The sequence below is a fragment of the Colletotrichum paranaense genome, assembly GCF_030867605.1.
Source record: "Colletotrichum paranaense strain IMI 384185 chromosome Unknown Scaffold_7.1, whole genome shotgun sequence".
Classification (NCBI taxonomy): domain Eukaryota; kingdom Fungi; phylum Ascomycota; class Sordariomycetes; order Glomerellales; family Glomerellaceae; genus Colletotrichum; species Colletotrichum paranaense.
Window position 1 is genome coordinate 2363401 of NW_026848965.1, and position 26740 is coordinate 2390140.

Sequence of the window (26740 nt, forward strand, 5' to 3'; positions counted from 1 at the left end):
CGACGTTCCTTGGGTACTGAAAGAAGTTGATGGCATTGGTTGATGAGAAATTGAAGAGATAGCCCTGCGTGAGCATGGCGTTTCCTGGTTCGGGGCAACACGAAAACTTTCCAGTTTTGTCAATCTGGTTGCCTCTCCCTGTGATGTGATTCCGAAGTGCTGAACAAACACCACGACGCAAGCAGTTGATATAAGAATCGTAGTTCCATCCTCTGGCAGAAACATTTGAGAACATACCAGCCAGCTCACCATCCGTTCCAGTCAGCTTCCCTCCTACAGTTTTTTCCAACCAATCCACTGTCATTATCATTCTCTTCCACTCTCTTCACAAGTCAACATGTTCCCCAACACCCTCACTCTTTGCCTTGCAATCACACCCCTGGTTGCGAACCTCGTGGCTGGAGAAGCCGCATTCTACGGAACAATCCCAGCCAGCGAGCTCCAAATTCCGTCTTCGACCAAAGGTACCGCAGCTTCATGGACCACCTCCTTCATCGCTCCTCGCTCCACCAGCAAACCCGCGGTTCCTTCCATCGACAGCCCAGTCTGGTACGCCCAGGAGACCTTTGACGAGGCCCCTCTCTTCGAGAAGAGAATCAACGTCGCCATTAACCAGCAGCCGAGAAACTGCAACAAGGAGTCCGACTTCAACCCTCACCCGCCAATCCACTCCGACAAGCAGCTCAAGGGTGCAGACTACTTTTGCAACAACTACGCCGGCTTCATGGAATCCGGCATGAAGTCTCTTCGCGTCGAGTGGCACGATGAGTTTCAGGGTCGCCACCAGTACAAGGTCTCCTGGGCTGTAGGCTGTGTCACCGACGGAGACAGGCAGCATGTTAAATATCCTAATGGCCTTTCCAACACCAACCCGAGCTGCAACGACTTGATGAGGGATAACTACCTACAGTGTGAGTGTCTGACAGCTTCTATATGGTTGACGTTCCCTCTGGTGAAGAGATTTTGTTGCTGATACGGTACTACTCTAGGTAACAACGGTGGCGTTGGAGGTAGGGTACAGGTGGGCTGCCTTGTTTACGCTTACAACGGAGGGACCGTTGCGGGGAGGGATTATGAGTCTATTGGGCTGTGGTGAGCGGCCGATCAAGATCGCTCATCTTCTTGTCGAGTTTATGGTACGCGAATGGGAGGGAGCTATAGCTCTCACTCTCAAACAAGGCAGCATGAAGCACCCGATCGACTTCTTCTCTTCCCTTCAGATTGTACAGCTAGATAGAATGTACTCAATACATCCATCCTCGAAACGTCCGAGTCAGATAGAGCGGACTGAAGAAAACTCGCAACGTCACTTTGTGTGAGGCAGGAGGGCCACGATAGAACAACGACAGAGGGAGAATCATTCGGGAAAGCACCTGGCGGTCGTGGATGGGCTTAATGAAGCCCAGGTCCAAACGGGCGAGCTTTTGGAAACATTTCAGGAAACACAGCCATAGCAAACGGCTTTCATCGTGAACTATGTTACAACTGGGCTTCTGAGTGAACTAGTAGCACCAATCAGAAGCTATGAAAGCAACTGTGAGTATGCGGAAACAAGCCTAAGAATCAGTACCATAGTGGAAAGATTTTTCAATAAATTAAGAAACAAACATCTAGTGCCTAATGAACGCTTCGAGCAAAAGTAAGGTTGCGATGAGTTGAGGGACAGAGAAAGGTAATCGGACGTTGAACAATGGCGATTTGTTTGCCATGCATCACGAGAAGACGTGGCTAGTCCTAAAAGGGCATGGTGCGGGGTAGTCGAGCTAAGGATCTTTGGAGGTTGGTCGGCCTGCCAGGCACTCATGCCAATGCGTCGTCGCGGGGCAGCTTTCTTCGGAGTTCCATCATCAACATCAACCTTCCCATCCTACCTACCGACACGAACCCTGCAGTCTTGGAGCCGCAAAGATGTCTACGGTTCACATCAAGTCGGCAGCGGAGTTCCAGAAACTCCTGTCGAGCTCCCGTATCGTCGTTGCTGACTGTGAGTACTACCCGACCACCGAAGTCACTGCACCCCTGCCTCTCCATCCTGGATGACGCCAGTGAGGCCATATACGGCCGCGACAGCTCCAACGCGTTGTGATAGCGGCTTCATTGCCTCTCAATATCGCGCCGGCCACGTTCCTACTTCTTCATCTAGGAGGCTATTGAGCTGCTCGCGGGATGCATCCACGATTGAGTTGACGTGCTGACAAATGGATTCTAGTCTACGCCGACTGGTGCGGTCCCTGCAAAGCTATCGCGCCCCTCTACGAGCAGCTTTCCTCGTCCCTGTCCCGCAAGAATGTCGTCACTTTTGTCAAGATCGACGTCGAGTCCCAGAAGGAGATCGCCTCCGCCTACAGCGTTACTTCCCTCCCGACTTTCATGATCTTCCGCGAAGGCAAGACCATTGAGAAGGTCCAGGGCGCCGACCCCCGCAAGCTCCAAGAGGTGGTCAAAAGGCTGGCGAAGGAGGTTTCCGAGGGCGGTTCAGGCTCTGGCGAGGCGTCCGGAAGTTCAAGCGGAGGCAACTGGAGAGGCGCAGAGTTCCCTCGCGGCTATGGCGACGTTACCGGCCAGATCGAGCCCAAGGGCTGCGAGCTGCTGAACGCCGACGAGGATTTTGGTCCCGTCAAGGTCTTGTTCGACCCATCCAAGCCTAGCGCGCTTGCGAAGAAGGAGGGCGTGAAGGATTGGGTTGAGAGTGGTGCCGATGACCAGCTCTTGTTGTTCATGCCGTTCCAGTCCATGATCAAGCTGCACACCCTTCAGGTATGATTGGAAAATTGTAGTTAGACACAGCGTCAGTTGCTAACCCATCACGCAGCTCACTTCCCTGCCTCCTACCGACGATGACGACGACGAGGCTCCTATGCGCCCGGGCACCATTCACCTCTACACGAACAAGCCTCACAACCTCGACTTTAGCGAAGCCGACGATACCCCTCCCACGCAAGCCATCGAGCTCACCGAGAAGGACTGGAACGCTGACGGCACCGCCAACATTGGCCTTCGTTTCGTCAAGTTCCAGAACATTAACAGCTTGATCATTTACGTGACCAAGGGTGACGGCGACGGTGAAAAGGTGCGTCTCGATCGCGTGCGCCTCATCGGCGAGTCGGGCGAGAAGAGAGAAATGGGCAAGTTGGAGAAGATTGGCGATGAGGCCGGCGAATAGAGCGGATCGGTGGGTCATTGAAAATCGGTCCGGTGAAGAGACAAGAAAGAGGAAGAAAAGTCTGCACTCGAGACCCCATGCGACGAGAATCATGAATAGAGCAATAGTTATAGACGCCTCCGGTAACAGGTTGTGCCGGAGGCTCAAAATCCAAAACCACTGAACCACACACAGATTGCATGGTTGAGCATGATTGACGTTCGGTAATGCAGAGTCACGCATTTAGGCGGTCATACATGAGACGATTCTAGAGCGCGCGTGGTGCGCCAAATTAGGAAACGTCACGGGTTGCGACGACATACTGCCTTGAGCTCAACCGCGAGGCAGGTAATAGGTGACATAGCCGCATAAGGCGTACTTCTCCCGCCTAGGTCGTCGCATTCACTTTGCGAGTTCCAGCCAAGAATAAATTTGGCTTGAACGGTTGGATATGTCCGGCCCATCGATCGCGACCCAACTCGCTACAAGAGCAAGAACAGGATCTATGATGGACGAGGCCGGCTGCAATTAAAATTCGATCTGGGGCACGATTGACGCCATGAATTCACCGACTTAGGAATTCCAGCAACAGGGGAAACTGTAACGAATCGTGCCAGCCGCACGAAGAAAAAAAGAAGAAAAAAGAGAAGCCTTCGACAGAGCCGCGACCAAAAATTCTTTTTTATATCGTGAGATGGGTCCCTGCACGTCCGCCCGGAGTGGGTCTGATGCAGCTGGACTAAGGGCACCGGAGGAACCTTTTCGCGGACAAACGGAAGATAGCCGCGGCAGGCTCCGCGGGCTGCAGGTGGACGCGGCGTTCCACTGGGTGACTAGCTGCGCTGGTTGCGGACGTGACTGCACCTCAGTCTGCGAGCCTGGCGAGGTACCCACGTACCTTAGCATACTTAGGTAAGACCGTAGAGAGAGTGAGGCCCACTGGACGTCCCGTTGTGCTGCCGGACCTGGTCAGTGCGCCTGAAGTCCACTCAAACGCCCGGTCCCCACAGTTTGCACTCAGTATGCGACGAGCAGCATATCGGATTTGAGCCAACTAGATGACACCCACCCCAGTCGTCATCCAGAGTCCATCAGAACAACTGCGAACGTCCAGCCAGCAACAAATGAAGACACCCTCTTCCATCGTCTTACTCAAGCCGTCGTGTGCGCCGAGCTTACTACCTATCCTATTCTACTCGCCCGCTTCATCGAACTAAACAATGGGGGGATTCTGGCTTGCGCAACACAATATGCCCACCCCCAATAAGCCATGTCGACCAGGGCTGAAAGAAAGCTGCTACCATGCACGGTTCTGACTGTACTAGGCAAAGCCAAGTTGTGCCGAAGGGCGAGAGGAGGCCAAGGGGTGTCGTCTGCGCAGGGGGCTAGGTCCTAGGATACCTGGATACGACAGATGATGAGCCGGATACTTCAACCAAACGGTCACGCAACGTCGTCAAGTGCCCTATCAAGTCCCCTTCAGATTGATTGAGCCTGGGCCCGTGATGAGGCGGCGGAGACCCAACCTGAGGAGGTGCCAGGAGGCAACGCAATATGCTTAACCAACCTACCTTGTCCGCTTTCGTATCGTTCGCCCGATCCCAAAGCCTCAAGCAAACGACCTTTGAACCCCGTACCCACCTAATCGACCGAGCCCTTCGGAGCCCCTCCCTTCCTTCGTCGTCTGTCGCTCTCGGCAAGCTCCTTACCACGTCCGCCCCTCTTCCGATGCCACCACTTCCCCGAACTGGCCCCGGCCAACGTCTTGGCATGGCTAACCGTCTGCCATCTCGTTGGAACCCTGCGGTCACCTTGCAGCGCCGTGGCAGTCCAGCGCCGTGCTACGCCGTAGCATGGTTCGAATGACGGCAGACCGATGGTTCCAATCTGTCTAATCTGGACCGCCCTCTCTTTCTCTCTCTCTTGCGCGCGCGCCCATGCAAGCTCGAGTTGCTAGCTATTTACCGCCAGCTTATGGCATCACGACTCGTCATCGGATTACGAGGGGCAAGCGTTCTCTCGTTGACCGCCAAATTTAGAATTCGCGCCATGTTCACCGCGGGCTTCCGGCGGCGGCGGACCGAGATTCTTGCTACCTTAGTCTATCGGTGCGCTTTTTCGCAACTCCGCCTCGCCAAATCGGCACCGAGGACCCATTTTCACATATCGCTTTCGCCATGCTTAAGACCTTAAGAGGCCCGAATATCGACGTGCATTCGCCCGCTCTGACATCGGTGCGTCATTAACTGCCGGCACGATTACCTGATGTGGCAGTCATGGCGGCCAATAGTTCATTTGTTGCGGCGTACCGGTCGTGACATCCCACGTTGCTTTTGCCCACTAACGACACCGCAGGGACGGTAGATGACCATACCTTACCTTAGTCTAGTCAAAACTGACAGCCATCAGATGATCCGGTCTAGCCCCAGTTTCACCAGTGTGATGGGGACTCTCCGGACGGCTCACAAAACCCAGCTTACATCCGCCGTTTGCAAGCAACAAGTCCGGTTGCGTTTCCTCACGTTTCACTTTCTTCCCTGTCAAGAAGCTCCTTGAGTCGTCTCTCCTTCTTCCTTTGGACAAGATTCGAACACACATCTCGCTCCGCTTCCGAGCAGCCCCGTCTCATTGGTGTCGTCCCATCAGCAAACCTCATCAACCTGCGAAAGCTGCTAGTGCCAGGTCTCCAAGATAAACTCCCCTCACCCACACTACACCCCGCCGCGATCCTCGAAACAAACTCCTACCCTCATCTATGCGAGATCTCTCGGGCCGCTAGTCGAAACGTTAAACGAGTGGGTATCGCGGTCCTATATTTCAACGCCAACCTCCCCGTCGGGGACGTTCGTCTCGTCCCATTGCGTGTCTGCTGGCTGCTGCGTGCCTACGAAGTATCTGCCCAGTCGTTGCGTTGCGCGGTCGCTGTCCGAGTGGTTGGGTCACGTCGATCATTAAAGTTGTTGCCCCCCCCCCCCAGCTAGAGATCATCCGGCCTTAAAGAAGATCGACCGCCAGGTTCACAAACCGCCCGCATTGTGTGTTTCTGAAGATCTCTTTGCTGCGATGCAACCCAGCCTCAGCGTCACACATAGATCAACATGCCTTCAACATTATTTCCGTCTATCTCGAAGGAGTTTTCGAGTCCCACAACCACCCCCGGAGAGGCGTTCCCGATGATGAAGTTGCCAGTGGAGATCCGATTAATGATTTGGGAGTACGCTCTCCCAGAAGCGCGCGTGTACGAAGTCATGGACTCGCCGAATGCAAGCCAAAAAACGCCTGCGGCAGCCGGGCTCATGTTCGCCAATGTTCGAGATGAACCGCCACCAGCGCTTGGCGCGGTATGCCATGAGACGAGGGTATTTGTACTACAACGCTACAGACCTCTCGCTCTCTCGGCGACGACGAAATACGTCAACCTATCGCGCGATATCCTTTTGCTCGAGCCGTACTTGCTGGTCAAGCGGTTACTCCGGACATTGCAGTTCTTCAGCCAGATCCCTCTTGTGCGAGACAACCTCAGTCGGCTTGCGTTTGGAACGTCATACGGACTCTACACTGGCATCTGCCACCCTGTGCTCAGTTGGAAAGTCTCCAAGTCCAATATATCGACGCTGCTTGCCCGTCTGGCAAAGTTCCCCAGATTAAGGAAGCTCGTCTTTGTCGTCCACCAGGAGTTCCAGTTCGACTTTGACATTCGACCTCCGTATGCCACATCTCATATGAACTACCCAGATCCGCAACGCCCACAACTGGTGCACCAAGGATACCGCTTCAAGTTCGATATTGAGTCACAGCTCAACTATACACAGCCGCGACACCCGCACTCTAATCAGTTTCTCTATTACCCGCTGGACGTCGACGACGACAAGGACGACTGTTTCGACAAGGATGACTTGGAAAACGAAGGCGACCTGTTTGAGTCGTGGCCCACGAATGACGACTGGCGGCGCTTCAGGCGGAGGTTCCAAAGATCTATCCACCTTGTCGGAAAGGGCTCGCCGGGATGCCAGCGGCCAAAAGTCATGCCCAAGCTTGAGGGTGCGAGTCTATTGTGGAAGTACAGCAAGGCACAGCATTATTGATGCACTTTTTTATTTTTTTTTATTTTTTTGGAGGGGGCGTTGGCGTTCTCTTGGGTGTGGAGTTTACGGGCTTGCATGCATTATCTATACCCTCTTTAGATCTTAACTTCAAGGTTCTCGGTTAGGCGCAATACAGCGGCATCTGGGCTTGTAGTATCAGTCTCATCATTCAGGCTGCATATAAAACGGATAATAAGTCACACTCTTCAAAATGCATCTTGGTGACCACAGTATTTCCATTAATTTTCAATCTGCCTCTAGAGGCAGACTACATACTGTGTGATCCCACGCGAGAAGGCTCAACACGAGTTCCCGCCATTGCTTATGCCTCATTATCATTATCATCATCGTCATGTCATTATCCGCACACCACCCTTCCTCCCATCTCCCCTTGCTCAAGCTTTACGCTCACTGCGATTCCGACCGGAGTCCGAATACGATGGACACGATCAGGAAGGAAATGGAAAATCCAACGAGATTCGCCAGCAGAACCACACTGAAGGCCGATTCTTCCTCCCCCTCCTCCTCCTCCTCCTCCCTTCCCTCCATCTCTACTACGGCGACTACACCCCCGCACCGCTCGGCAGGAGTGGCAGGAGAAGCGGGAACAGCGGCAGGAGAGGCGGGAGACTCCTTGCCGTCCGTGTCGGAATTACCATCGCCGAGAGCCCACTTCTCGAAATCCCAACTCACCGCATCCAGCTCCCGCCGGATCTCCTGGTCAGCCAGGCTGTACTCCGAGTCCTCCTCACTCTCAGACCAAACGACGGAGGAACAGAAGAGGCAGAAATGCTCCTGCGAAGTAATCTCACTCCCACTCTCACTCTCATTCACCTTCGCTGCGCTGAGGTCCAAAGACCGCGGCCGTAACTCCTCAAGGTGCGGAGCGACCACCGGTGCCTGTGGCTGTGGCAGTGGCAGCACAGGCGGCGGGAGAACCAACTCCTCAATCTCCGCCTCGACGGGGAGTTCGTTGACGTGGAAGGGGTCAACAACAACCACATCATCACGTCTCTGGATCCCCCTCGCAGCCTCGATCCCGTATTCGAAGTACGAGAACCTCTTGATCCAGGGCTCGTTGCGGGTGAGGGGTTCTTGTTCGTAGTCGGCGTACTGGAAGCGGGAGAGCCGGGATCTGACGCGAGGGCTGCGGATGCCGTAGTCTGCGAGGGTGCGGGCTTCTAGGGCGATATCTTCGAAGGAGGTCCAGCCGATGTTGTTGCTGTGGTTGTGGCTGGGGGAGGGGGAGATGGTGCAGTCTATGCAGCCGGGTGTGGTGGGGTTCCAAGTGGAAGGGGCTTTGGATCCCGGAGTCGCGAGCTCGGTTGGAGGAGATTGAGACTCCCTCCCCTCTATTCCCTTCTCTCCAGGCTTGTTGGGAGCGTATACTTGCTCGAATAGGGCCTTGGTGATGGCCTCGGCCCTGGAGGCTGACTGGAGCATCTTCTTGACCTTGTCAGGGGTAGGGGTCTCGCTGACTTCTCCAAGAGACTCCCCGATCGTCTCGAGACTCATGGTAGTGAGTCTCGGACGAGTGGAGCGATCGTGCCAGACGTGAGGGTATCTCGCAAAGTATGTACGGGTAGCCGCCATCTTTGTTACTGATGGTATATGTGATTGAATACTTGGGTGTAAAGTGGCTTGAGAAAGTGGTGAGTGTAACTTGAAGTTACTAGAATTATCAAGATGATGTATGGGATATGGAATGAACGGAGAACGATCAATAAGACAGGAAACGAGCCTGTTTGATATACTACATACACCGTTCTTCCGGAGATACCTTCACCATCGGACCATGATACTCTCTGCTCTAGGTTTAGACTTCAGTCGTACCACGATCCTGCGCTCAATCAGAGTCCAGCGGAGATACTTCATGCCATGCAGGTGCCTTTGGGACATTTGGCTCCTGGGAAAGAACTGGGACTATTCGGTTTGCGGCTTGGCAATGGATGACTTTTGACGACTGCGTGATGACACTTCTTGCGGGACGTTAGAAGCTTCTTCAACCTCTAATTTGTTCTTAGCACGTAATGGGCCAGATCCTGAACATAACACTCATAAGACATGATCCGAGGTACGCTCGAGAATCCAGCTTGGAAGATGTTCAGAGATAAAGTCTGTATGATCCAAGCTATTCCAAGAGTCTCGGACTTCATCAAGATAACAAAAAGGAGCGCGGTCAAAGGCAAAGCAAGAGTTCGACTTAACTTTTCCATGGACTCGGTAGACTCGAGAGTAATTCGGGATGGTACGTTAGCTCGGTCTTCTTCGCGGCAATGTTCTTGAAATATGCACAATAGGTCACCCGTGTAGACTCCAGTCTTACACCACCAAGGAATTATCCGGGCCATTGATCATCCACAACAACCTTGAGGGCGAGGGACGGCTATCCCATCGGACTTCTAACTCATACAAAAAATGCAAAAAGCTCAGCTCCCTATAACAGGGAACCTACGAAAGATCCGAGGAGACTCTTACCAGCCTCAGGTGTAACGATGCAAGGATTTTTACAAGAACAATACGGGACTCGAACCCGGGACCTATGAGTGCGGGGCTATTCCCATCTAAGTGATATTCCCCGCTACGTCACAGGCCTTGGTGATGGAATAGCTTCCTTTTGACAATTATAGTGGGTGAGGTGGTGGGTGGTGGGCGATATGCGTGAGGCCAGGCGGTGAGAGATATGGGTGTCAAAGGTGAATCACTAGGCTGGCATCACACGGTTCACATTCGTCGGTAGAGATTAGCCTCGAAATACCATCATTCTCGTAGGCATGTTTTTTTTTTTTTTTTATTAAGGAACAAGACTAGAGATACCACGCTATTTCGTCCAACCTTGGGAAATCCAAAGCCGTGATGTAGTTCAAGATGATTGCCTTAGAGCTTCTTGTCAACCACATGAAGAACGCGGTGCTGGGATCAAATCAGGTTGGCCGGGCGAGCAGATACCTAGGCAACAACATAGCCATATACATTTACTGCCTCCAAGCTCTTGGAAATAATAATTAGGTAGAGGATGTATTGATGTGTTTATCAAGAGTACGCCAAGATAGACAGCCAGACAGAGTAGTGCAGATGATAGTAGTCGGTCATTTTTATTGTCCGAAACCTGCTCGCGACGTGCAAGTCTCTCAAGTTTCCGAGATTTATTCCATTTGCCTCGTTGCCAACCCCCATTAGAGCCCGGTATTGTTCCAGAGTGTCCTCGCAGTCGAAAACGTGTGCCATATTCCCAGCGGTTGTCCAGGAAGAAAGCGACGCTGCGCTCAACAGTCGAAATTTCTTCGGGCAGTCTTCTCTCATTCCGTAGACTTCGACTCATTTGCTAAACTTCTCTGCCATGATCGATGCTAAGCCGTCGCACCATCCCGTGGCCGCCTCGATTAGGAAACCGATGTAAACCCCAGAAAAGTGGTAGGAGTGCCTGGTAAAGATGGTCGGCCAGGGCCCGGTGACGAACGAGTGGGCCATCGCGATACTATAGCCCAATATGCCGGCTGTCATGATGCCGGATGTGCTTCTCGGACCCTTCGGCCAATGTTCCAGGATGGCGATGCACGAGACCGGGAATGCGATCATCGCGGCGACGCCGTAGATGACAAAGAGGACCTCCGACTCAACTGTGCAGTGTTCGCTGCCAAGGACCGCCAGGACGACCCAGCTCGAGAAGTTGACAGCGAGCGCGCATAACAACTGTTCGGCTATTTCCTTCTTTGACTCGACTTGCTCGGTAGAGGGTTTGGGTGGTTTCTTCATTGTCAAGGGAGGTGGGTAGGGGGATTTGTTATCTCCCATATTTGAAGAGGGACTTAGAGTCGCGGTGTATCGCTCTTGAGGCAGTATTACGCCCCAAGGACCGATGCGTAGCGCGAGTCCTAAGTCTAGCATTCAGAGATTGGTCGTGAAGTGCTATGAGTTTGGTGGACTTCGGTACATGGACAGCAGGACCTGCTTGGACATATAGTGCTCGCCGGAATGTTTGTAGAGAAAGATGATAGAGGCCATCTCGTTTCGACTCGATCTACAACCGTGGGGAAACCCGCATCATGTGTACGGGTAACCGCGATGGTCTCTCTCACAAACTTAATCCAGCCGCATCCCAACCTTGCGTAGGCCTTAAAACGCCTGAACGATACGTCCAACCTTGAGATCTCAAAGGTTCTGAGCCGCGCCGGACGAAGAGGAAGACTGAGTCTTGGCCGCATCCTTGCCGCCAACAGTACGAATCTTCCTCGGCAGAGGCTCCTCCTTCGAGTTCTTGAGGGCCTCGAGAACCAGCCCCATGAGCCCCGTCACCCCCTCAATCCAAAACCCAACGTGAAATCCGCTCAGCAGGCAGAACTCCCGCCCCAGAGTCTGCCCGACGCCAACGGTCCAGCTCGGGACCGTGATCCCGTAAATGAGCGTGGCAGTGAAGCCCAGTATACTGCTCAGGATTCGCTGATGGCCCGTACGGGGCCAGACGCCGTACGTCATGATGAACACGCCGGCCCCTGTGATGAAGAAGAAGACCGTGGCGGGGATGGCGAGGAGGAGCTTGGCGTCTTCGTCGCCGGAGGGCGATGGCCTCACAGAGAGGCTGCCGATTGTCGCTAGTGCTGCCAGGTTGAGAAAGTACCAGGTTGCGAAATAGTTTTCGGACGGCATGAGATCATCGACGTATTGTCTCGGGGCAGTATTGGGAGTGTCTGGCTTCGTTGTCGGGGGCGCTGCGGTACTTGATTTAGGTCCATCGCTGCTTGCTACAGGCTCTGGTCGTGGAATTGGCGTTGGAGTTGAAGTCATGTTTCTAATCGAGCTCCCCACTTCGTTGTAAGTCAAGAAATCTTTTTAAGATCTTCGCTGGCTAAAGCCTTTGAATGGATGCTTTTATTTGAACAATAAATATGTAATGAAGAAGGTGACGGTGGAGCACCAGGAGCATATGGGTCAAAGTACTTATGTGAGATTCGAATGCGAAGCGGCAACTATGTGCCGGTAACTTGGCTCGGCGGCCTCCGAATCCTTCGTAAGCCGGGCGACGATGAAGCGGGCCTTGGTCCTTGGTTGGATCCATTGGCTTCATTTTGCCCAGAAGCCAAGTATCAGCCATTCGGCTGTGCTGATTCGAATGAATTATGCGACGTCTTTTGTGCAACACAAAATAACCATGACATGTTGCTGTGTAGGCGAATAGATCGAAAAACAGCCAATGCTATCGGAAGCGATAGGAACGGCGCAGCTTGACCAAGTAGCTTAGCAGCCCAGATACTGAGATCGCATAAGGAAATTGCAAATTCGAAGGGATGAAAAGCGCCTGGGAAGTGTCATTAACTGTCTAATACTTGCTAGTCTATCAAGATTGCGATTTGACCATGAAAATCTGTAACACATGTCAGTAAACAATCGCACCAGAAGCGCTGGAGCAACACCAAAACGTACCGCGTTCAATGCCTTGTCATCCATAGTCGCCATCCTCTTCTGCGCAATCCACCGTGACCTCACAGCGTGGTGGCCTCTGAGCACCGGCGTCGACGTACCGCTGGCCGTCGGTGTTGTTGACGCTGATGCTGACGCTGCCGCCGCCTTCTTTGCGCGCTTCTCCTCCTTGCGACGTTTCTTCTCCTCTTTCCTCGCAGCCTTCTCGGCATCCGTCTCGCCCTTGCGCTTCTTCTTTGTCGACTTGTCGTCTGACGATTCGTCTTCATCGCTGTTATCGGCGGCCTCCTTCTTGGCCTTTTTGCTCCTCTTCTTGTCCTTCTTCGCCTTCTTCTCCGCCGTCTCGTCCTGGGTATCTTCCGAAGCATCCTCCTTGGCCGCGGACTTTGATTTGCTGCGCTTCTTCTCCTTCTTTTCTTCCTTCCTCCGCTTCTTCTTCGCCTTCTCGTCCTCAGAGGACGAGGATTCGTCTTCGCTCGACTCCTCGGCCTTGCGCTTCTTCGATTTTTTGCTCGATTCGGGGATATCCTCCATCTTGACGTCGTCACTGTCGCTATCGTTCTTCTCCTTCGCCTCGGCCGTGGGTTCCTCCTTGATCTTGTCGCCGACGAGGAATCCACCGCTAACGAAGCGCATCGGCCCAAACTTGTTATCGCAGTACAGCGTGCTCTTCAGCGCCGTGCGGGCCTCCTGCTCCTTGGCAATGACCTCCGTAGACTTGCCGTTCAGGCGTCCAAGGAGGTCGGAGAAGACGTCCATGCCGGTGACCCTGTCATCCCTTGCCTGCTTGAAACCGAGACCGAGCATGTCATCCTTAAGGGCGACGCGAATGAAGGAGGCATTGGCCGCCGTATGGTGCACCGCGTGCGCTGCGTCCTTTGCACCGAGGTACTGGCCGGGTTCCCAACCCTGTGATCGCAGGATCTTCTGGCCAAAGGAGTCGAGGTCCTTGGTCCATTTCGTGTTGTTGGGATCCTTGCCGATCTTCCGGCGACTAAAAATGGGATTTTCAGTTAGTTATTCAAGCAGGCGAGGACAAGTCGCACGGAAACGGTGAGCCTCACGTCTTCGCCTGTGCCAGACCCATCTTTGCGTTGTGACGGGTGCCGACCGGTGGTGATGGAAAATGGGAATTTTCGAGATGCGATAAGAGATGCAGGCCAAAGCCATTATCGCAGGGAAAAAAATCTGGTGGGGTCCCTGTTGTGGAATGTGGCTCGTCCCTGCAATCTGCAATCTGCATCCGAGGTAGACCCGACACACCGACACTCACCGACCTAGCCGAGGTGAGCAGTCCCTATATCACCATTTTCAATCCGCCGATTTTGGTTTACGATACGCACGTCCAAATTGATTGCTTATTCGCATTTTTCGGAAGCCTGCTTCAGCAGAAAAGACAATTTGAATGTTTAGATCGTATTTGTAAAAAAAGCTGCAAAATGACAAAAGAGTTCACCCCCCCCGGTGCTGAACTGGGGGCTACATCTCTGGTGCACATGCTGGGAATCGAACCTTGACCCTAGCGAGGACGAGCCTACCGCCGAGACGACTCGCCCCTAACCATCCCGCCAAACGGGACTTTGACCTGACCTCACAAGCCTGTGAGGCGCCTGCCTCCGTTGGTGACAGGAATGGTCCTGGACCCCCCTATATGGGTTCGAGCCTTCACTTTCATGGAAACTTGATGGCTCACGGCAGAAAGCGCTGGCCTACCGGGCGCAGCGCCATCCATATCCATCCACGGCCCTCGCTACCTTGCCCTCCAAGCCTCCCACCCCTTTCCGAACCTTGAGGGCGAGCACATTGACGGCGCAATTCTCACACGCCCAAAACCCACAGCCACTGCCATACTGCCATCTGGTCACGGTACCAAATTCAACTAAATGTCGGCTTCCCCTCCCCTCTAGTTGACTTGGCCCTGCCGAGTCTGCGCGACTTCGCCGGCATCCTACGTGCAAGACCAGCACAGCGGTCAAGGGTGCCCTTCTTGTGCAACAGCGAGAACAATCTGGCATCGATCCTGTTGGCAAGTAAGTTATCCCTTTATCTATGCAGTATCTCCCTACTTCTCCTCTGCTATAATGCAATGATGCGAACACATTAGGATTGAGCAACCGAAGTGTGTAGCTCTTAAACCCAGGCCGGTCTACGTTTCTACGCAGATGCTCCAGGGACCAGGATCGCAGGTAAACAAGGCTTAGAAGAGTCGAAATGATTTCTCTATTCCCCCAACGCCATATGAAGTATGCTCGGGTCGTTACTGTACACAAGAACTATCGTCGCATGGGTTCGCTCTATTATCCTTTCTCTCTTATCGGATGCTTATACAGTGAAGCCAAATCCCTTCATGCAAGCTCGGTACTGGTCGATCGTGGAAAGGCAATCCTTGGACGGATCGGCGGCGTTGGAGAAGAGCATGCACTCGTCGCGCTTGGCCTTCTCGTCCTTGCACACGCAGCAGGGCTACAATCGCGATGGCTCGTCAGTATTCAACGTTCGTCGTGCTCAAATCGTCGAAGGGCTATGTTCGGAGAAAGGGTTCTTTGCGCACCTTGGGCTTGGAAGCTTCCTGGCTGGCAGCCGGCGCAGCGGCCGGGGTGGCGATTGAGGCTGTGGGCGGACATTGTTAGCCATTGCGCAGCATGAAATGTTGGACTGTATTCCTTACGCAGAGCAGCAGCTTGGGATGCCATTTTGAGAGCGAAATGAGTGTCGGGCTGTTCGGTGGGTGGTTTGCGACAAAGATTTGGATGGGCGGAAAGGATGGCTATTGAGGTGGTCTTCGTCGAACCACTTTTTTTTTCCGCTGACTGACCTCACCATAGCTGTCGCATTTGTCAGTCACTCTAATTTTCGGGAGAGTTCGGTGCCATGGCCCAATCACGCCTTCGAAGAGTCACGTGTGTTGGTGGCCATCTCGCGCATCGTTCCAATTCTCGAGTTTTCTCATCTCGATTAAATGCGTCTCAAGGTTTCATACAGTTCCGTGTTAGGCTGCACAGCCTATTTATGTTCCTAAAATTTGAGACGATGTATGCTGTGATTTCCAAAGAAACCAAGACGTCAGCGAATTCCGTCGACGTAGCACCGTGACGGTGACCGTTCCGCGTTGCGGGGCTCCGGCCCCCTTCCGGAAAGTGGATCCTTCGGACACCGGATCGTCACCAGACCAAGGGAGCTCTTGTGACGCTACCCACCGCTAGTGACTGCACCTACCTTAGTATGAGGGGTGGGAGTTTGTTCGTGTCGTTTGCTACTACGTTGACAGGCTAGGAAGGCAGCTGAAGCTGAATGATCTGCAAGTTGTCGGCATGAATTTACCCCGTTCTGACTTCCACCTAATGGGACATTTGTACGGCAGGCTGGTGAATTGTTGGACTTGACTGAGATTTTTCAACTTTGAACTGGATAAACATAAACGTGCTTGTCCCCTCATTGAAATTCGCCATACCCTCGCGCTGTCGAAGAGTCATCGGGCACAGTTAACTAGAAGTCGCAACCATGCTGTCCATTGAGGAAATACTAGCTCTCGCTGAGCCCAACGCTGAGTTCACAGAGGTGATCCACAACATGAGCTCATCACATCACAATGTTGACCGTTCTCGCAGCTTCAACGGGCCAGCCCAATCAAGGTCGGCGCATGGAACAAGAATACGGACCTCAAACAGATCCGAGGCATCATGGCCAAGGTCCTCGAGGCCAAACTCGCGGCCAAACCCGACCCATCTACCCTGCCCTACGTCGAAGAAGACGTCCGCATCACCGTGAGAGATAGGACAGCGATTGCCGTTCGCATCCACAAACCCAGAGCCGTCGCCAATGATGGCTGTCCTGTTCTTGTAGCGTTCCACGGTGGCGGGTTCGTCATTGGCGATCTGGAGGGCGTGGGTCCCCTCTGCCAGCTCTTTACAACACTCGGTGGCATTGCAGTGAACGTGGACTATCGTTTGGCTCCAGAGCACCCCTTTCCTATCCCCGTGCAGGATTGCTTCGATGCTGTGAAATGGGTAGATCTACCCATCTAGAAGGCCTGCCTGTTACCATGTAGGGATGAGGCTGACACGGGGTAGACCGTCGATAACGCGAAAAACCTTGGAATTAATTTATCGAAAGGCATTCTCGTCGGCGGCGAGAGTGCAGGCGCGGACTTGGCGTTGGGTGTAACCCGCCTTTGGATCGACGAGAAACAGACGCCAGAGCTGACGGGCATATTCTCGTCCATCTCCGGAGCCGTCACCGAAGACACCGTTCCCGAAACGTACCGAGATCGTTTCTTGAGTCTGAAGCAGAATGCTAGTGCCCCAGTCGTGACCGCAGACTCGATCGAGTTTATCAGAGGTAAGGATCATCACAAGACGACAGCAGCACTCTAGAGGCTCAGAGTAACATCGTGCTAGCAATGTACAAGCCGGACCCGAGAAGCCCGGTGGCGTACCCTGTCATCTCGCCGGACCTGACTGGCATCCCTAGAACGTACTTCCAGGCTTGTGGGCTGGATCCCGTGCGAGACTGCACGCTTGTCATGGAGCAGGTTTGGAAGGATGCGGGAATACCAACCAAACTGGATGTCTATCCTGGTCTACCTCATGGATTTTGGGCACTGTTTCCTCAAGCAGACTTCAGCAAGAAACACCAAAGAGATCAAAAGGCTGGTCTGGAGTGGTTGTTACACAAGGACTCGGCATAGTTGACTTACACGGGCACCAACATGACTCAGGTCATCACACTTCCCTCCCCAGATTATAACCTTTCTATACATTATCATAGTCTCTTATCGAGGAAGTTCCCATATTACCGTAAGTAAATTGGTCACAATCCGTGCCAATTAAAGCCGTTGAAGCGAAAACGCGTCGTTGAGAAAAAGAAAGTTTAAATGGTGATAGGGGCGCCATCCCTGGAAATGTAGTGGCTTTGACCCCTGTAAGCTCCAAACTCAAGTGGAGCCACCCCTGCAACCTCTCAACGCGCTCTCGCCCGGCAGACGCGACGGACTAAATGGAAGGAAATCTGGGGGTGGTCGCCTCCAATTGACATCACCAACGACGTTCGAGCCTCCCGTCTACCATTTCGCATCGTCTCCCAACACCCCAAAAGAGGCCGCCAGCTCCCGTAAGGACCTCTAGTCCAATATGGCGCCCAAGTCGAAACCGCCCGAAAAGAAGCAGCAGTCGCTCACAAACTTCTTCCAGCCAAAGACGGTCAATGGCCTAGCCGCCGCCTTCCAAAAGTCGCAGTCCGAAGCAAGAACAAGCCCGCCCGAGTCGCCGGATTCCTCGCGCAAGCGCCCCTTGGAGGAGGACACGGATAGGGGCAATAATGGACCCGACAAGACCATCAAGAGAGCAAAGGGTGAAAAGGGGGACAAGGCCAATGCTGCGGATCAGGGCAAGAGCTCCTTCTTCACTCCAGGAGCCAAGCCACCCGCCGAGTCTGAGCCGAAGTCCAAGGCATCTGCAGCTTCCTCTAGGACGGGACGGTTCGCCTACAGCCAGGCTTCAGACGTGAACGAGGAGGAGGATGAAGAGGATCAAGACCCGTCCACGAAGCAGCGCAAGGAGGAGTTACACAAGAAGTTCGTCAAGAAGCTGGGCCATCCGGACAGCATGCTATGGCGGCGCCGGAGGCAAGATGACAACGAAGCCGCTGATGAGGAGGAGGGCGAAGGAGAAGAAGACGAGGACGAAGCTCCGCCGCCGCCCAAGGCAAAGAAGGGCGGTGCAAGAGCAAACAAGAAGCTCACTCCCATGGAGATCCAGTTCCTCGACATCAAGCGGAAACATCTGGATACAGTCCTCATCGTAGAGGTGGGCTATAAGTTCCGGTTCTTTGGTGAAGATGCCCGCATTGCCGCCAAAGAGCTCAGCATCGTGTGCATACCTGGCAAATTCCGCTACGACGAGCACCCCTCTGAAGCACATCTGGAAAAGTTCGCCTCTGCGAGCATCCCGGTACATCGTCTGCCGGTTCACGCCAAGCGTCTCGTTGCTGCTGGTCACAAGGTCGGCGTGGTACGCCAGATTGAGACAGCCGCATTGAAGAAGGCCGGCGACAACCGCAACGCCCCATTCGTTCGGAAGTTGACCAACGTCTACACAAAGGGCACATACATTGACGAGAATGGCGAACTTGAAACGGATGGTGATGGTGGCGCTCCTTCGGGTGGTTATCTGCTCTGCATCACCGAGACTCCCACCAAGGGGCAGGGCACCGACGAGAAGGTCGATGTCGGTATAGTAGCCGTACAGCCAACCACGGGCGACATCATCTACGACACATTCGAGGACGGCTTTATGCGCAGTGAAATCGAGACCCGACTGCTGCATATCTCGCCGTGCGAATTCGTCATCGTCGGCGACCTTACAAAGGGGTCAGACAAGCTGATCCAGCACCTCTCGGGGAGCAGCACAAACGTATTTGGTGATCGCAGCCGCGTCGAGCGTGTCCCTCGAACAAAGACCATGGCCGCCGAGGCCTACTCTCACGTCACACAGTTCTACGCCGACAAGCTGCAGCAGACCCCCGATGCCGATGCCTCGGCTCTCCTGGAGCGCATCCTCCACCTCCCCGAGCCCGTCACCGTCTGCCTCTCCGCCATGATCAGCCACCTCAAGGAATACGGCCTCGAGCACGTGTTTGACCTCACCAAAAACTTCACCAGCTTCTCCGCGCGCCAGCATATGCTCCTGAACGGAACGACACTCGAGGCTCTCGAGGTCTACCGCAACGCTACCGACCACTCGGAGCGCGGTTCCCTCTTCTGGGCTCTGGACAAGACCACTACCCGCTTCGGCCAGCGCCTCCTCCGCAAATGGGTCGGTCGGCCTCTGCTCGACGTCGCCCGCCTCGAGGAACGCGTGGCCGCCGTCCAGGAACTCGTTGACGAACAGTCCTCCGCAAAAGTCGACCGTCTGCAAACACTCCTCGCCGGCACAAAGACGGACCTCGAGCGCAGCCTCATCCGTATCTACTACGGCAAATGCACCCGCCCTGAACTCCTATCCGTCCTCCAGACCCTCCAACGCATCGCCATGCAATACCCAACCGTCAAATCCGCCGAGGCAACAGGCTTCACCTCCCCCCTCATCGCATCCGCTGTCCTGTCCCTCCCCCAGATCCTCGACCTCGTCGTCTCCCACCTCGACAAAATCAACCCCGAGGCCGCCCGCAAAGACGACAAGTACAACTTCTTCCGCGAATCAGAACAGACGGAAGACATTGAAGACCACAAAATGGGCATCGTCTCGGTCGAACAATCCCTCGACGAGCACCGCGGCGACGCCGCCTCCTCCCTCAAACGCAAGAAACCCGTCGACTACGTCACTGTCTCGGGCATCGAGTTCCTCATCGAGGTGCCCAATACGGACCTCAAATCCGTCCCGGCCTCGTGGATCAAAATCTCGGGCACAAAGAAGCTCTCCCGCTTCCACACCCCCGCCGTCGTCCGCCTCATCGCCGAGAGGGACCAGCACCGTGAAGCCCTCGCCGCCGCCTGCGACGCCGCCTTCTCCGCTCTCCTCCGCACGATAGCAGACGCCTACCAACCTCTCCGCGATGCCGTCTCCTCCCTCGCAACCCTCGACTGCCTCCTCTCCCTCTCCCGCGTCGCCGCCCTCCCGGGCTACAGCAAACCAACCTTCCTCCCCTCCACCACGAACAAACCCACAATCTCCATCGCCCAAGGCCGCCACCCCATCGCAGAACACACCCTCTCAGATCCCTACATCCCCTTCACCACAACCCTCGCCTCCCCCTCCCCGCTGGCCCACCTTATCACGGGCCCCAACATGGGCGGCAAATCCTCCTTCGTCCGCGCCGTCGCCCTCCTCGTCCTCCTAGCCCAGATAGGCTCCTTCGTCCCCGCCGACGCTCTATCGCTAACCCTCACCGACGCAATCCACGTCCGCATGGGCGCCCGCGACAACCTCGCCGCCGGCGAATCGACCTTCATGGTCGAGGTCTCGGAGACGGCGCGCATCCTCCGCGCCGCCACCCCGCGCTCCCTCGTCATCCTCGACGAGTTGGGCAGAGGCACCTCCACCCACGACGGCGCCGCCATCGCCCACGCCGTCCTCGATCACGTAGTCCGCGAGAACAGGTGTCTCACCCTCTTCATCACGCACTACCAGAATCTCGCCCGCCTAGCCGAGGGCATAGGCGAAGGCCTCGTCAAGAACGTCCACATGCGCTTCACCGCCACCCGCAGAGCCGGGGCTGGGGCGGAGGAAGGCGACGTCGATGCGGATGATGATGAGGCGGGTGCTGACGAAGAAATAACGTTCCTGTATGAAGTTGGAGAGGGTGTTGCGCACAGATCGTATGGACTAAACGTGGCTCGTTTGGCTCGCATACCCCGCAAGGTCATTGATGTTGCCTCGCAGAGGTCGCGCGAGATGGAACAGGATGTAAAGGTCCGGAGGTTAAGGGGCACCGCTCGTCTTCTCACCGAAGTCCTTGAGACGAACCCCGACCAGCTTGATCATTTGATCTCAAACATTGAGCAATTGTAGGCAAATATATCACGGACAATCAAAAGTAAACATATGTACTATGAATCCTTGTGTTATTTCTCGAAAGTGCGTCTGGTGTGACTAGTTGACGCGGTATGACTGCGCAAGACCGAAAACTGCGTTATCTATAGCCTCCTTTGCCTCCCGAAACAAAAAAAAGTCGATGGGTAAAGTCCTAGAAACCTGGCGGGGCTCTTTGCAGTGCCACCGCTTATGGATGTTCCACCACATTCCCCATGATTTCTTGCTTGCAAGTATCGCGCAAGCCTAGCAGCATGTGTCCTATTCCCGCCCTCTTAACTACCCTGTGTTCCACCCCGACGCCATTTGAGCGAGGATCCGCAAGCGAGTTAGTCGTTTCCAGAGGAAGGCTCACCCCGCGTCACCCCGAGCTCAAAAGTGGTCCGGTGATGTAAAGGAACGCAGGAGAAGATTGCGTATCTACTCGAACAACTGTGGGGTATCAGCACTGCCCAATTGCGCCTTCGCCAGAACGTCAGACTTACTTGAAAAGAAAGAAACCGAAGAACGAAACCCAGATAAAGAGTCCCCGCGGTGGTGGCTTGTGATGAACCCATGTCACCAACGGGAACGTTGTCGAGTTGCGCAACTAGGCCCCATGTCCATTCTGGTACACGCCCGAGCCCTGAGCGTGGTCATGGTGGCCGTTGCCGAACGTGTTCATCATGGGCATCTGCTGAGAAAACATCATCTGCTGATGATTGTGATTGGCATTGATGGGGTTGAATCCATGGTGGCCGGCGCGCAACATTGGGTTACCCCAGACCGGGTTGAGGTGGTACATGTCAGGCATCGAGTATCCGGTGAAGATGTTGGGGTCCATGTTGATGGCAGTAGTCATTCCAGCCTGGTTCAAGTGAGTGTTGTTGACACCATAGAAGTCAATGCTGGTCATCTTGTGTTCCTGTACACCATTGTTATTTTCCTTTCCTGTGAAAGTTCGACGTGAAAGCTGCTTCGCAGCCGGAGTAGGAGAGGCCATGCTCAGATTCGAGTTCGCGTTCATCGACCGGAGGGGTATACGATTGCGGACGTCGAATCTGCGCACATAGGGGTTAATACACAACATTACTAACATGATGAGAGTTTTCGGGGATGGACCTAGGCTCATCCTTCACCGTAGTCGAAGCTTTGGTGCCTATAATCTGAGTTAGTGGGTGGGCAGGAAGACGAATATAGTATAGTACAGAGACTTACCGGCAGCGCTGCCACCTTGGAACACGTCGGAGACGCGATCAGTGACGGTGAAGAACTGGTCGTTAGGACCCCGGTCGGGACCTCCAATTTCCTTGTGAGATTCATCAAGCTCGATCATTCCGGCGTAGCCGAGAGTATCGCTGTCACCATCGGCGGTGCTAGCGATGTCGCTCGTGACATCGAACTTCTCCGAGAGGGACTCGCTGTCGAGCTCCGAAACTTCTTCCTGTTTGTAGAGACCATTCTGGAGCTGCATAGCCAAAGCAGAAGATGCACGGTGAGCGGCTTCGTCAGCGAGCTCCTCCTTGACAACAACTCCCGAGGCATTGCCATCCTCCTCTGCGGCACCGCTACGTCTCTGACGACGTCTAGACTTCTTGATGACCTGTTTGAGCGATTGAAATAATTAGTAAGATACTGCTCTGCCTCGTGGCATATGCTTTGACTAACCGGGCTTCCCTCAACGGAAGGGGCATCATAGACATCACGAGTTCTCTCGAACTCCAAGTCCAGATTTGCCACGATCTCCAAGGTGGTGATCGCCTGAGACGAAAGCTCCATCTTGCGAAGCACAGAGGCGTCCTTGCGCTGGTTCCGTTGCTTCTTCTGATCAGGGGTGGCGGCATCAAAGATGCCCATGCCCGGCCAGACGGTTCCCTTGAGTCGAGCAGACTCCAAGTCATCGGGACCCCACTCAATGGCATCATCGGTAGGAGTCGAGGCCGAGGCCAGATCATCGTTGTCACCGTAGTATGTGATGGCCTGCTGCTGGCCAAGAAGTCGACCGGTAGGAGGAGGCGTAAACATGGAGTCATCAGCCTCACGCTTGACAAGGGTCGAACGAGCCTTCTTTCTCTTGAGGGTCTGTCCCAGTCAGTACATGAAAAGTTCTTTGCTCGACAGGATGCCTACCTGAGAAGTTGCCTGTCCAGATCGCGAGAAACCTCTCGCCTTTTCATCCTTGGCCTTGAGGCGCTCTGCAAGCATACGCTCGATACCATAGTCCTTGTACCACTTGTCGTAGGTGGCAACTTTGTCCGCGGCGGCGAGATCCTGAGTGGCGCGGATTCTCACATCGTTTTGAGTCTGAAGGTGGCCCTTGGAACTGAGGTGGGTCAGAAGATGGGAGAGGTCGGAGAAGCGCGGGGTACTCGTGCAGACAAGGCAGACGAGGGGAATTCCAGGACTGCCCGAGGGCTTGGGGTCGTCGGGTGGATTCTTGGAGCTAGGGGCCTTGCCGCTGGCCTTGACAGTGGAGGACTTCTCGATCTTGATAGGCTTGAGCTGCTTGTTTCTGGATCCTTTGAGGATCTTGACGGGCATGACATCGTCGGCCTCGTGGGCTGCGACGGCGGCCATGTTCTGTCCAGAGTCAGCATTTGCAGCCTCTATAATTCATGGAGCCAGTCGTTACTGACTAGCCGTCTTTCCATGGTCTGAACAGAGCGAGTGGGATGGAAGACAGGCTTGTCTGCTCGTAGTAACCAAAACACAAAATGAGGGGAGGAAGAGAACGACGGATATTTCGAATATCAGCAGACAGAGGAAGGGCAGCACGGAGCAATGAAAGCCAAGGAGTGAAGTCGAAACGCTCAGTGCAAATGGGAGGTGTCAGTGGAAGCAAAGGGTGGCTGTGATGGGAGGAGGAATGTCGATGATTGGGAACATCCGACGAAAGAACGGATGTATCGACAATGACTGTTGTGCCATCCAAGAGGGTGGGCATAGACTCCAGATAGGAGAAGGGATGTACTCACGGCTTGAGCAGCAAGAGCCGCCTGACGTCTAGGAGCCATTTCGGAAAGACGGGAAGAATGATGTTATCCATAGTAACAACAAGCCTGCCGTCCCAAAATGAACGGAGAAGGTACGCTGGTATGAGATCGAAATCTGGCAAGAGGTGGTTCTTGAGGTTCAGGTACTCTTTCCTGCAAAATGAATTCGTCAGTGGCAGAAATTTTGGGGATGAAGGAAGCTGTGACACCGGCTCTTTCTCAACAGTCGGAAACCCTGATGAAGGAGCAGAGGCAAGTCCCGGTCTTGTCACCTGACGTAAAGGGGCAATGTCACTTTGAGGAAGGCATCGGCAATGCGGACCCTCAAGCCTCCGGTATGAACGTGTTGTCGCCGACCATCTGCCCATTGGCCCGGGAGAATGACGGCAATTTGATCCTGAAATTGCCGTGCGATTGGTGACCCCGACCGTGTTGCAACGGACAAGCCTCACTCGCTGGATGAAGGTGAAAGACTTACCAAAGTACCACAGATTGAGCTCAAGTTGAGAGGTCAGCTGTTGGTTCTGAAGACCACGGGAAATAGACGGGTTATCGTGTGTATTTGGGTTCTATGAGATTGGCTTCATTAGTAAGGATTTCTCTCCAAGAACTCGTGGTTTTTCAGGCAATGGCTCACCGTGTGTCCTGAATACAACCAAAAGACTCTCTGTAGTCGCGTATCTTGCTGAATTGCTGCGCTGATTGATAGATCGTATCACCAACCCAAGGAACTAGATTGCTTCTGTATGGAAAAGTAAGTAAGAGTGGACCAAGACTGTCGATGTGTTTGTAGAGGAAAGAAGGAAGAGTTTGAGCCCAGAGAAGAGAAAGGAGAAGAGAAGGGCAGAGAATAGAGCGGGTACAAGAAGCCCGGGGCTGTTGCCCTTCCTTAGCTGTAGTACCAAGAGGGCGGGAGCAGAGACTGGCTCTCGCCATTCCTGGATGAACAGAACTGGCGGGAGCAGAGAATAGCTCTCGCCATCATATGTTGACAGGATAGGCGAGAGCAGAGAGTAGCTCCCGCCGTCTGAAGTCCAAGAAGAACAGCAGAATCAGATCCTAGCTCTCGCCGTCCCAAGTCGGACAAGACTGGCGGAATCAGAAGCTAATTCTCACCGTCTCATATCAAGCGAGATCAGAGACTAGCTCTCGTCGTCCAAATTTGAACAAGGTGGCGAGATCAAAGACTGGCACTTGCCGTCTCAACTTGAACAAGACTGACGGGATCAGAGGCTGGCTCTCGTCGTCTGACCTTGGACAAGACTAGCACTCGCCGTCTCAACTTGAACAACACTAGCAAGATCAAAGACCAGCTCTCGCCATCCTGGGTTGAACAGGACTGGTAGGAGTGTCTTGAACCAAGCATAGCTCCTGAAGCAGGAGCAGAGACGAGCACTCGCTGTCTCTGTATTGAAGAAAAAGGGCCAAAGTTGGAGCACACTTGAAGGTGGCTCTCGCCTCTTCAACTTGACAGGATATGAAGAAAAGAAAGTCAGGGAATCGTTTTCCAGCACTTGCGCTTGCAAACGTGTCTGAACAAACCACTCAGAATAGACAGTATCACCCACATCGTGAGGAATCTTCAGATGCCCAAGTGTTGAGACGGAAAGGGTATTTGAAGACGAATAATAAAACAGAAAACTTGCGATGAGAACCTTGCTCGGACGGTGCATCTGAGGAATGAACGGTTGGGACGATCAAAGCGTTGCGACGAAAGCAATCGTTCGATGAAAAGTAGACCGTGACGAGAACAACATTCGATGGTGATGTTCACCAGAAAGAACAAGAGCATTGAGATCAAGGCGAAGGACAATGATTTGCAACAGAAAGAGACAGAAGAGACGGACCAATCTGGAAAGTATTGCGTGAAGGGAAAACAAAGCCGGGAACGCGAAAAATGAAGCCAAAGAAGGTGTTCGGTGATGATTTTGACATGAAAATAAACAACACCACGTACCTAGTCCCTGAACTTCCTGAGAAACGGGTGTGGAAGTAGAATCTGGTATTTCAAGTGCTTTTTGTCAATGCGTATCTGCGAATTGCTGAAATTCCCCCGATGGGTAGCGGGAGGAGGATGAGGATGTTGGTCCAGAAGCAGTGCTTGGAACTGGGATTTTGCGAAGGTCGAAGGCGATCTGATGATGGTCGTACAGACGAATCTGGGACGGGAAGAAAAATACAGGTGCGACGGTGTCGTACAAAGGGTGTATTTCGAAAGAAGTGGAAGTGTCGGGACAGTGTTGTAATCGAAAGCAGAGAGGAAGGAAAACCTGGACAGGCGACCGAATGAGACGATCAAAGTCCAAGAGAATGGTGTAGTTGTTGGTGAAATCTCCAAGAGGTTGAAGATATCGAGACTTCTTACGGCGTGGAGGAGGAAGATGGGTTTGTTGTGATGGAGGCGGAGGGCGAAGTATGAGAGACGAGAGAAAGGCCGACAGACGCGTGTGGTGGGGCCGCTCGGTGAGCGGGTGGGTGGTCTTCCGGAGTGGAGGGCATCACCACGAAGCTAAGCCTACACCGACCGCAGTGCACGTGACTGGGTGGTTTGATGCCGAAATAGGATATGGGATGAGGGTCGGGCGGTGTGAGAAG

At 53.8% G+C, this 26740-nt stretch overlaps 13 protein-coding genes across 13 annotated transcripts; 7 read left to right on the plus strand and 6 right to left on the minus strand.

The window, feature by feature from the left end:
* Positions 1 to 337: 337 nt before the first annotated feature.
* On the plus strand, positions 338 to 1096 carry CPAR01_09642 (uncharacterized protein; the record flags this gene model as incomplete). The annotated part of the gene is made up of 2 exons (XM_060493906.1): positions 338 to 911; positions 990 to 1096. 2 exons carry the CDS (start codon positions 338 to 340, stop codon positions 1094 to 1096), a joined length of 681 nt encoding a protein of 226 aa, XP_060348036.1.
* Positions 1097 to 1908: 812 nt separating this feature from the next.
* CPAR01_09643 (thioredoxin) lies at positions 1909 to 3163 on the plus strand (the record flags this gene model as incomplete). Its single annotated transcript, XM_060493907.1, has 3 exons — positions 1909 to 1984; positions 2210 to 2757; positions 2813 to 3163. The coding sequence occupies 3 exons, from the start codon at positions 1909 to 1911 to the stop codon at positions 3161 to 3163; spliced, it is 975 nt and encodes a 324-aa protein (XP_060348037.1).
* A 1533-nt stretch (positions 3164 to 4696) lies between these two features.
* On the plus strand, positions 4697 to 5008 carry CPAR01_09644 (uncharacterized protein; the record flags this gene model as incomplete). The annotated part of the gene is made up of 1 exon (XM_060493908.1): positions 4697 to 5008. The coding sequence occupies one exon, from the start codon at positions 4697 to 4699 to the stop codon at positions 5006 to 5008; it is 312 nt and encodes a 103-aa protein (XP_060348038.1).
* A 608-nt stretch (positions 5009 to 5616) lies between these two features.
* Positions 5617 to 6123, plus strand: CPAR01_09645 (uncharacterized protein; the record flags this gene model as incomplete). Its single annotated transcript, XM_060493909.1, has 1 exon — positions 5617 to 6123. A coding segment is annotated over one exon (507 nt), but the record flags the coding sequence as incomplete, so codon positions are not given.
* A 117-nt stretch (positions 6124 to 6240) lies between these two features.
* On the plus strand, positions 6241 to 7227 carry CPAR01_09646 (uncharacterized protein; the record flags this gene model as incomplete). The annotated part of the gene is made up of 1 exon (XM_060493910.1): positions 6241 to 7227. One exon carries the CDS (start codon positions 6241 to 6243, stop codon positions 7225 to 7227), a length of 987 nt encoding a protein of 328 aa, XP_060348040.1.
* A 408-nt stretch (positions 7228 to 7635) lies between these two features.
* On the minus strand, positions 7636 to 8820 carry CPAR01_09647 (uncharacterized protein; the record flags this gene model as incomplete). The annotated part of the gene is made up of 1 exon (XM_060493911.1): positions 7636 to 8820. The coding sequence occupies one exon, from the start codon at positions 8818 to 8820 to the stop codon at positions 7636 to 7638; it is 1185 nt and encodes a 394-aa protein (XP_060348041.1).
* A 1725-nt stretch (positions 8821 to 10545) lies between these two features.
* CPAR01_09648 (uncharacterized protein) lies at positions 10546 to 10983 on the minus strand (the record flags this gene model as incomplete). The annotated part of the gene is made up of 1 exon (XM_060493912.1): positions 10546 to 10983. One exon carries the CDS (start codon positions 10981 to 10983, stop codon positions 10546 to 10548), a length of 438 nt encoding a protein of 145 aa, XP_060348042.1.
* Positions 10984 to 11379: 396 nt separating this feature from the next.
* On the minus strand, positions 11380 to 12012 carry CPAR01_09649 (uncharacterized protein; the record flags this gene model as incomplete). Its single annotated transcript, XM_060493913.1, has 1 exon — positions 11380 to 12012. One exon carries the CDS (start codon positions 12010 to 12012, stop codon positions 11380 to 11382), a length of 633 nt encoding a protein of 210 aa, XP_060348043.1.
* Positions 12013 to 12562: 550 nt separating this feature from the next.
* CPAR01_09650 (G-patch domain-containing protein) lies at positions 12563 to 13732 on the minus strand (the record flags this gene model as incomplete). The annotated part of the gene is made up of 3 exons (XM_060493914.1): positions 12563 to 12589; positions 12649 to 13639; positions 13710 to 13732. The coding sequence occupies 3 exons, from the start codon at positions 13730 to 13732 to the stop codon at positions 12563 to 12565; spliced, it is 1041 nt and encodes a 346-aa protein (XP_060348044.1).
* Positions 13733 to 14967: 1235 nt separating this feature from the next.
* CPAR01_09651 (COX17 protein) lies at positions 14968 to 15570 on the minus strand (the record flags this gene model as incomplete). The annotated part of the gene is made up of 4 exons (XM_060493915.1): positions 14968 to 15108; positions 15197 to 15255; positions 15314 to 15412; positions 15546 to 15570. The coding sequence occupies 4 exons, from the start codon at positions 15568 to 15570 to the stop codon at positions 14968 to 14970; spliced, it is 324 nt and encodes a 107-aa protein (XP_060348045.1).
* Positions 15571 to 16146: 576 nt separating this feature from the next.
* On the plus strand, positions 16147 to 17332 carry CPAR01_09652 (uncharacterized protein; the record flags this gene model as incomplete). The annotated part of the gene is made up of 4 exons (XM_060493916.1): positions 16147 to 16203; positions 16254 to 16652; positions 16716 to 16983; positions 17043 to 17332. The coding sequence occupies 4 exons, from the start codon at positions 16147 to 16149 to the stop codon at positions 17330 to 17332; spliced, it is 1014 nt and encodes a 337-aa protein (XP_060348046.1).
* Positions 17333 to 17774: 442 nt separating this feature from the next.
* On the plus strand, positions 17775 to 21152 carry CPAR01_09653 (MutS domain V; the record flags this gene model as incomplete). The annotated part of the gene is made up of 1 exon (XM_060493917.1): positions 17775 to 21152. One exon carries the CDS (start codon positions 17775 to 17777, stop codon positions 21150 to 21152), a length of 3378 nt encoding a protein of 1125 aa, XP_060348047.1.
* Positions 21153 to 21762: 610 nt separating this feature from the next.
* On the minus strand, positions 21763 to 24166 carry CPAR01_09654 (uncharacterized protein; the record flags this gene model as incomplete). Its single annotated transcript, XM_060493918.1, has 6 exons — positions 21763 to 22213; positions 22275 to 22311; positions 22371 to 22755; positions 22821 to 23234; positions 23283 to 23732; positions 24128 to 24166. The coding sequence occupies 6 exons, from the start codon at positions 24164 to 24166 to the stop codon at positions 21763 to 21765; spliced, it is 1776 nt and encodes a 591-aa protein (XP_060348048.1).
* Positions 24167 to 26740: the final 2574 nt, after the last annotated feature.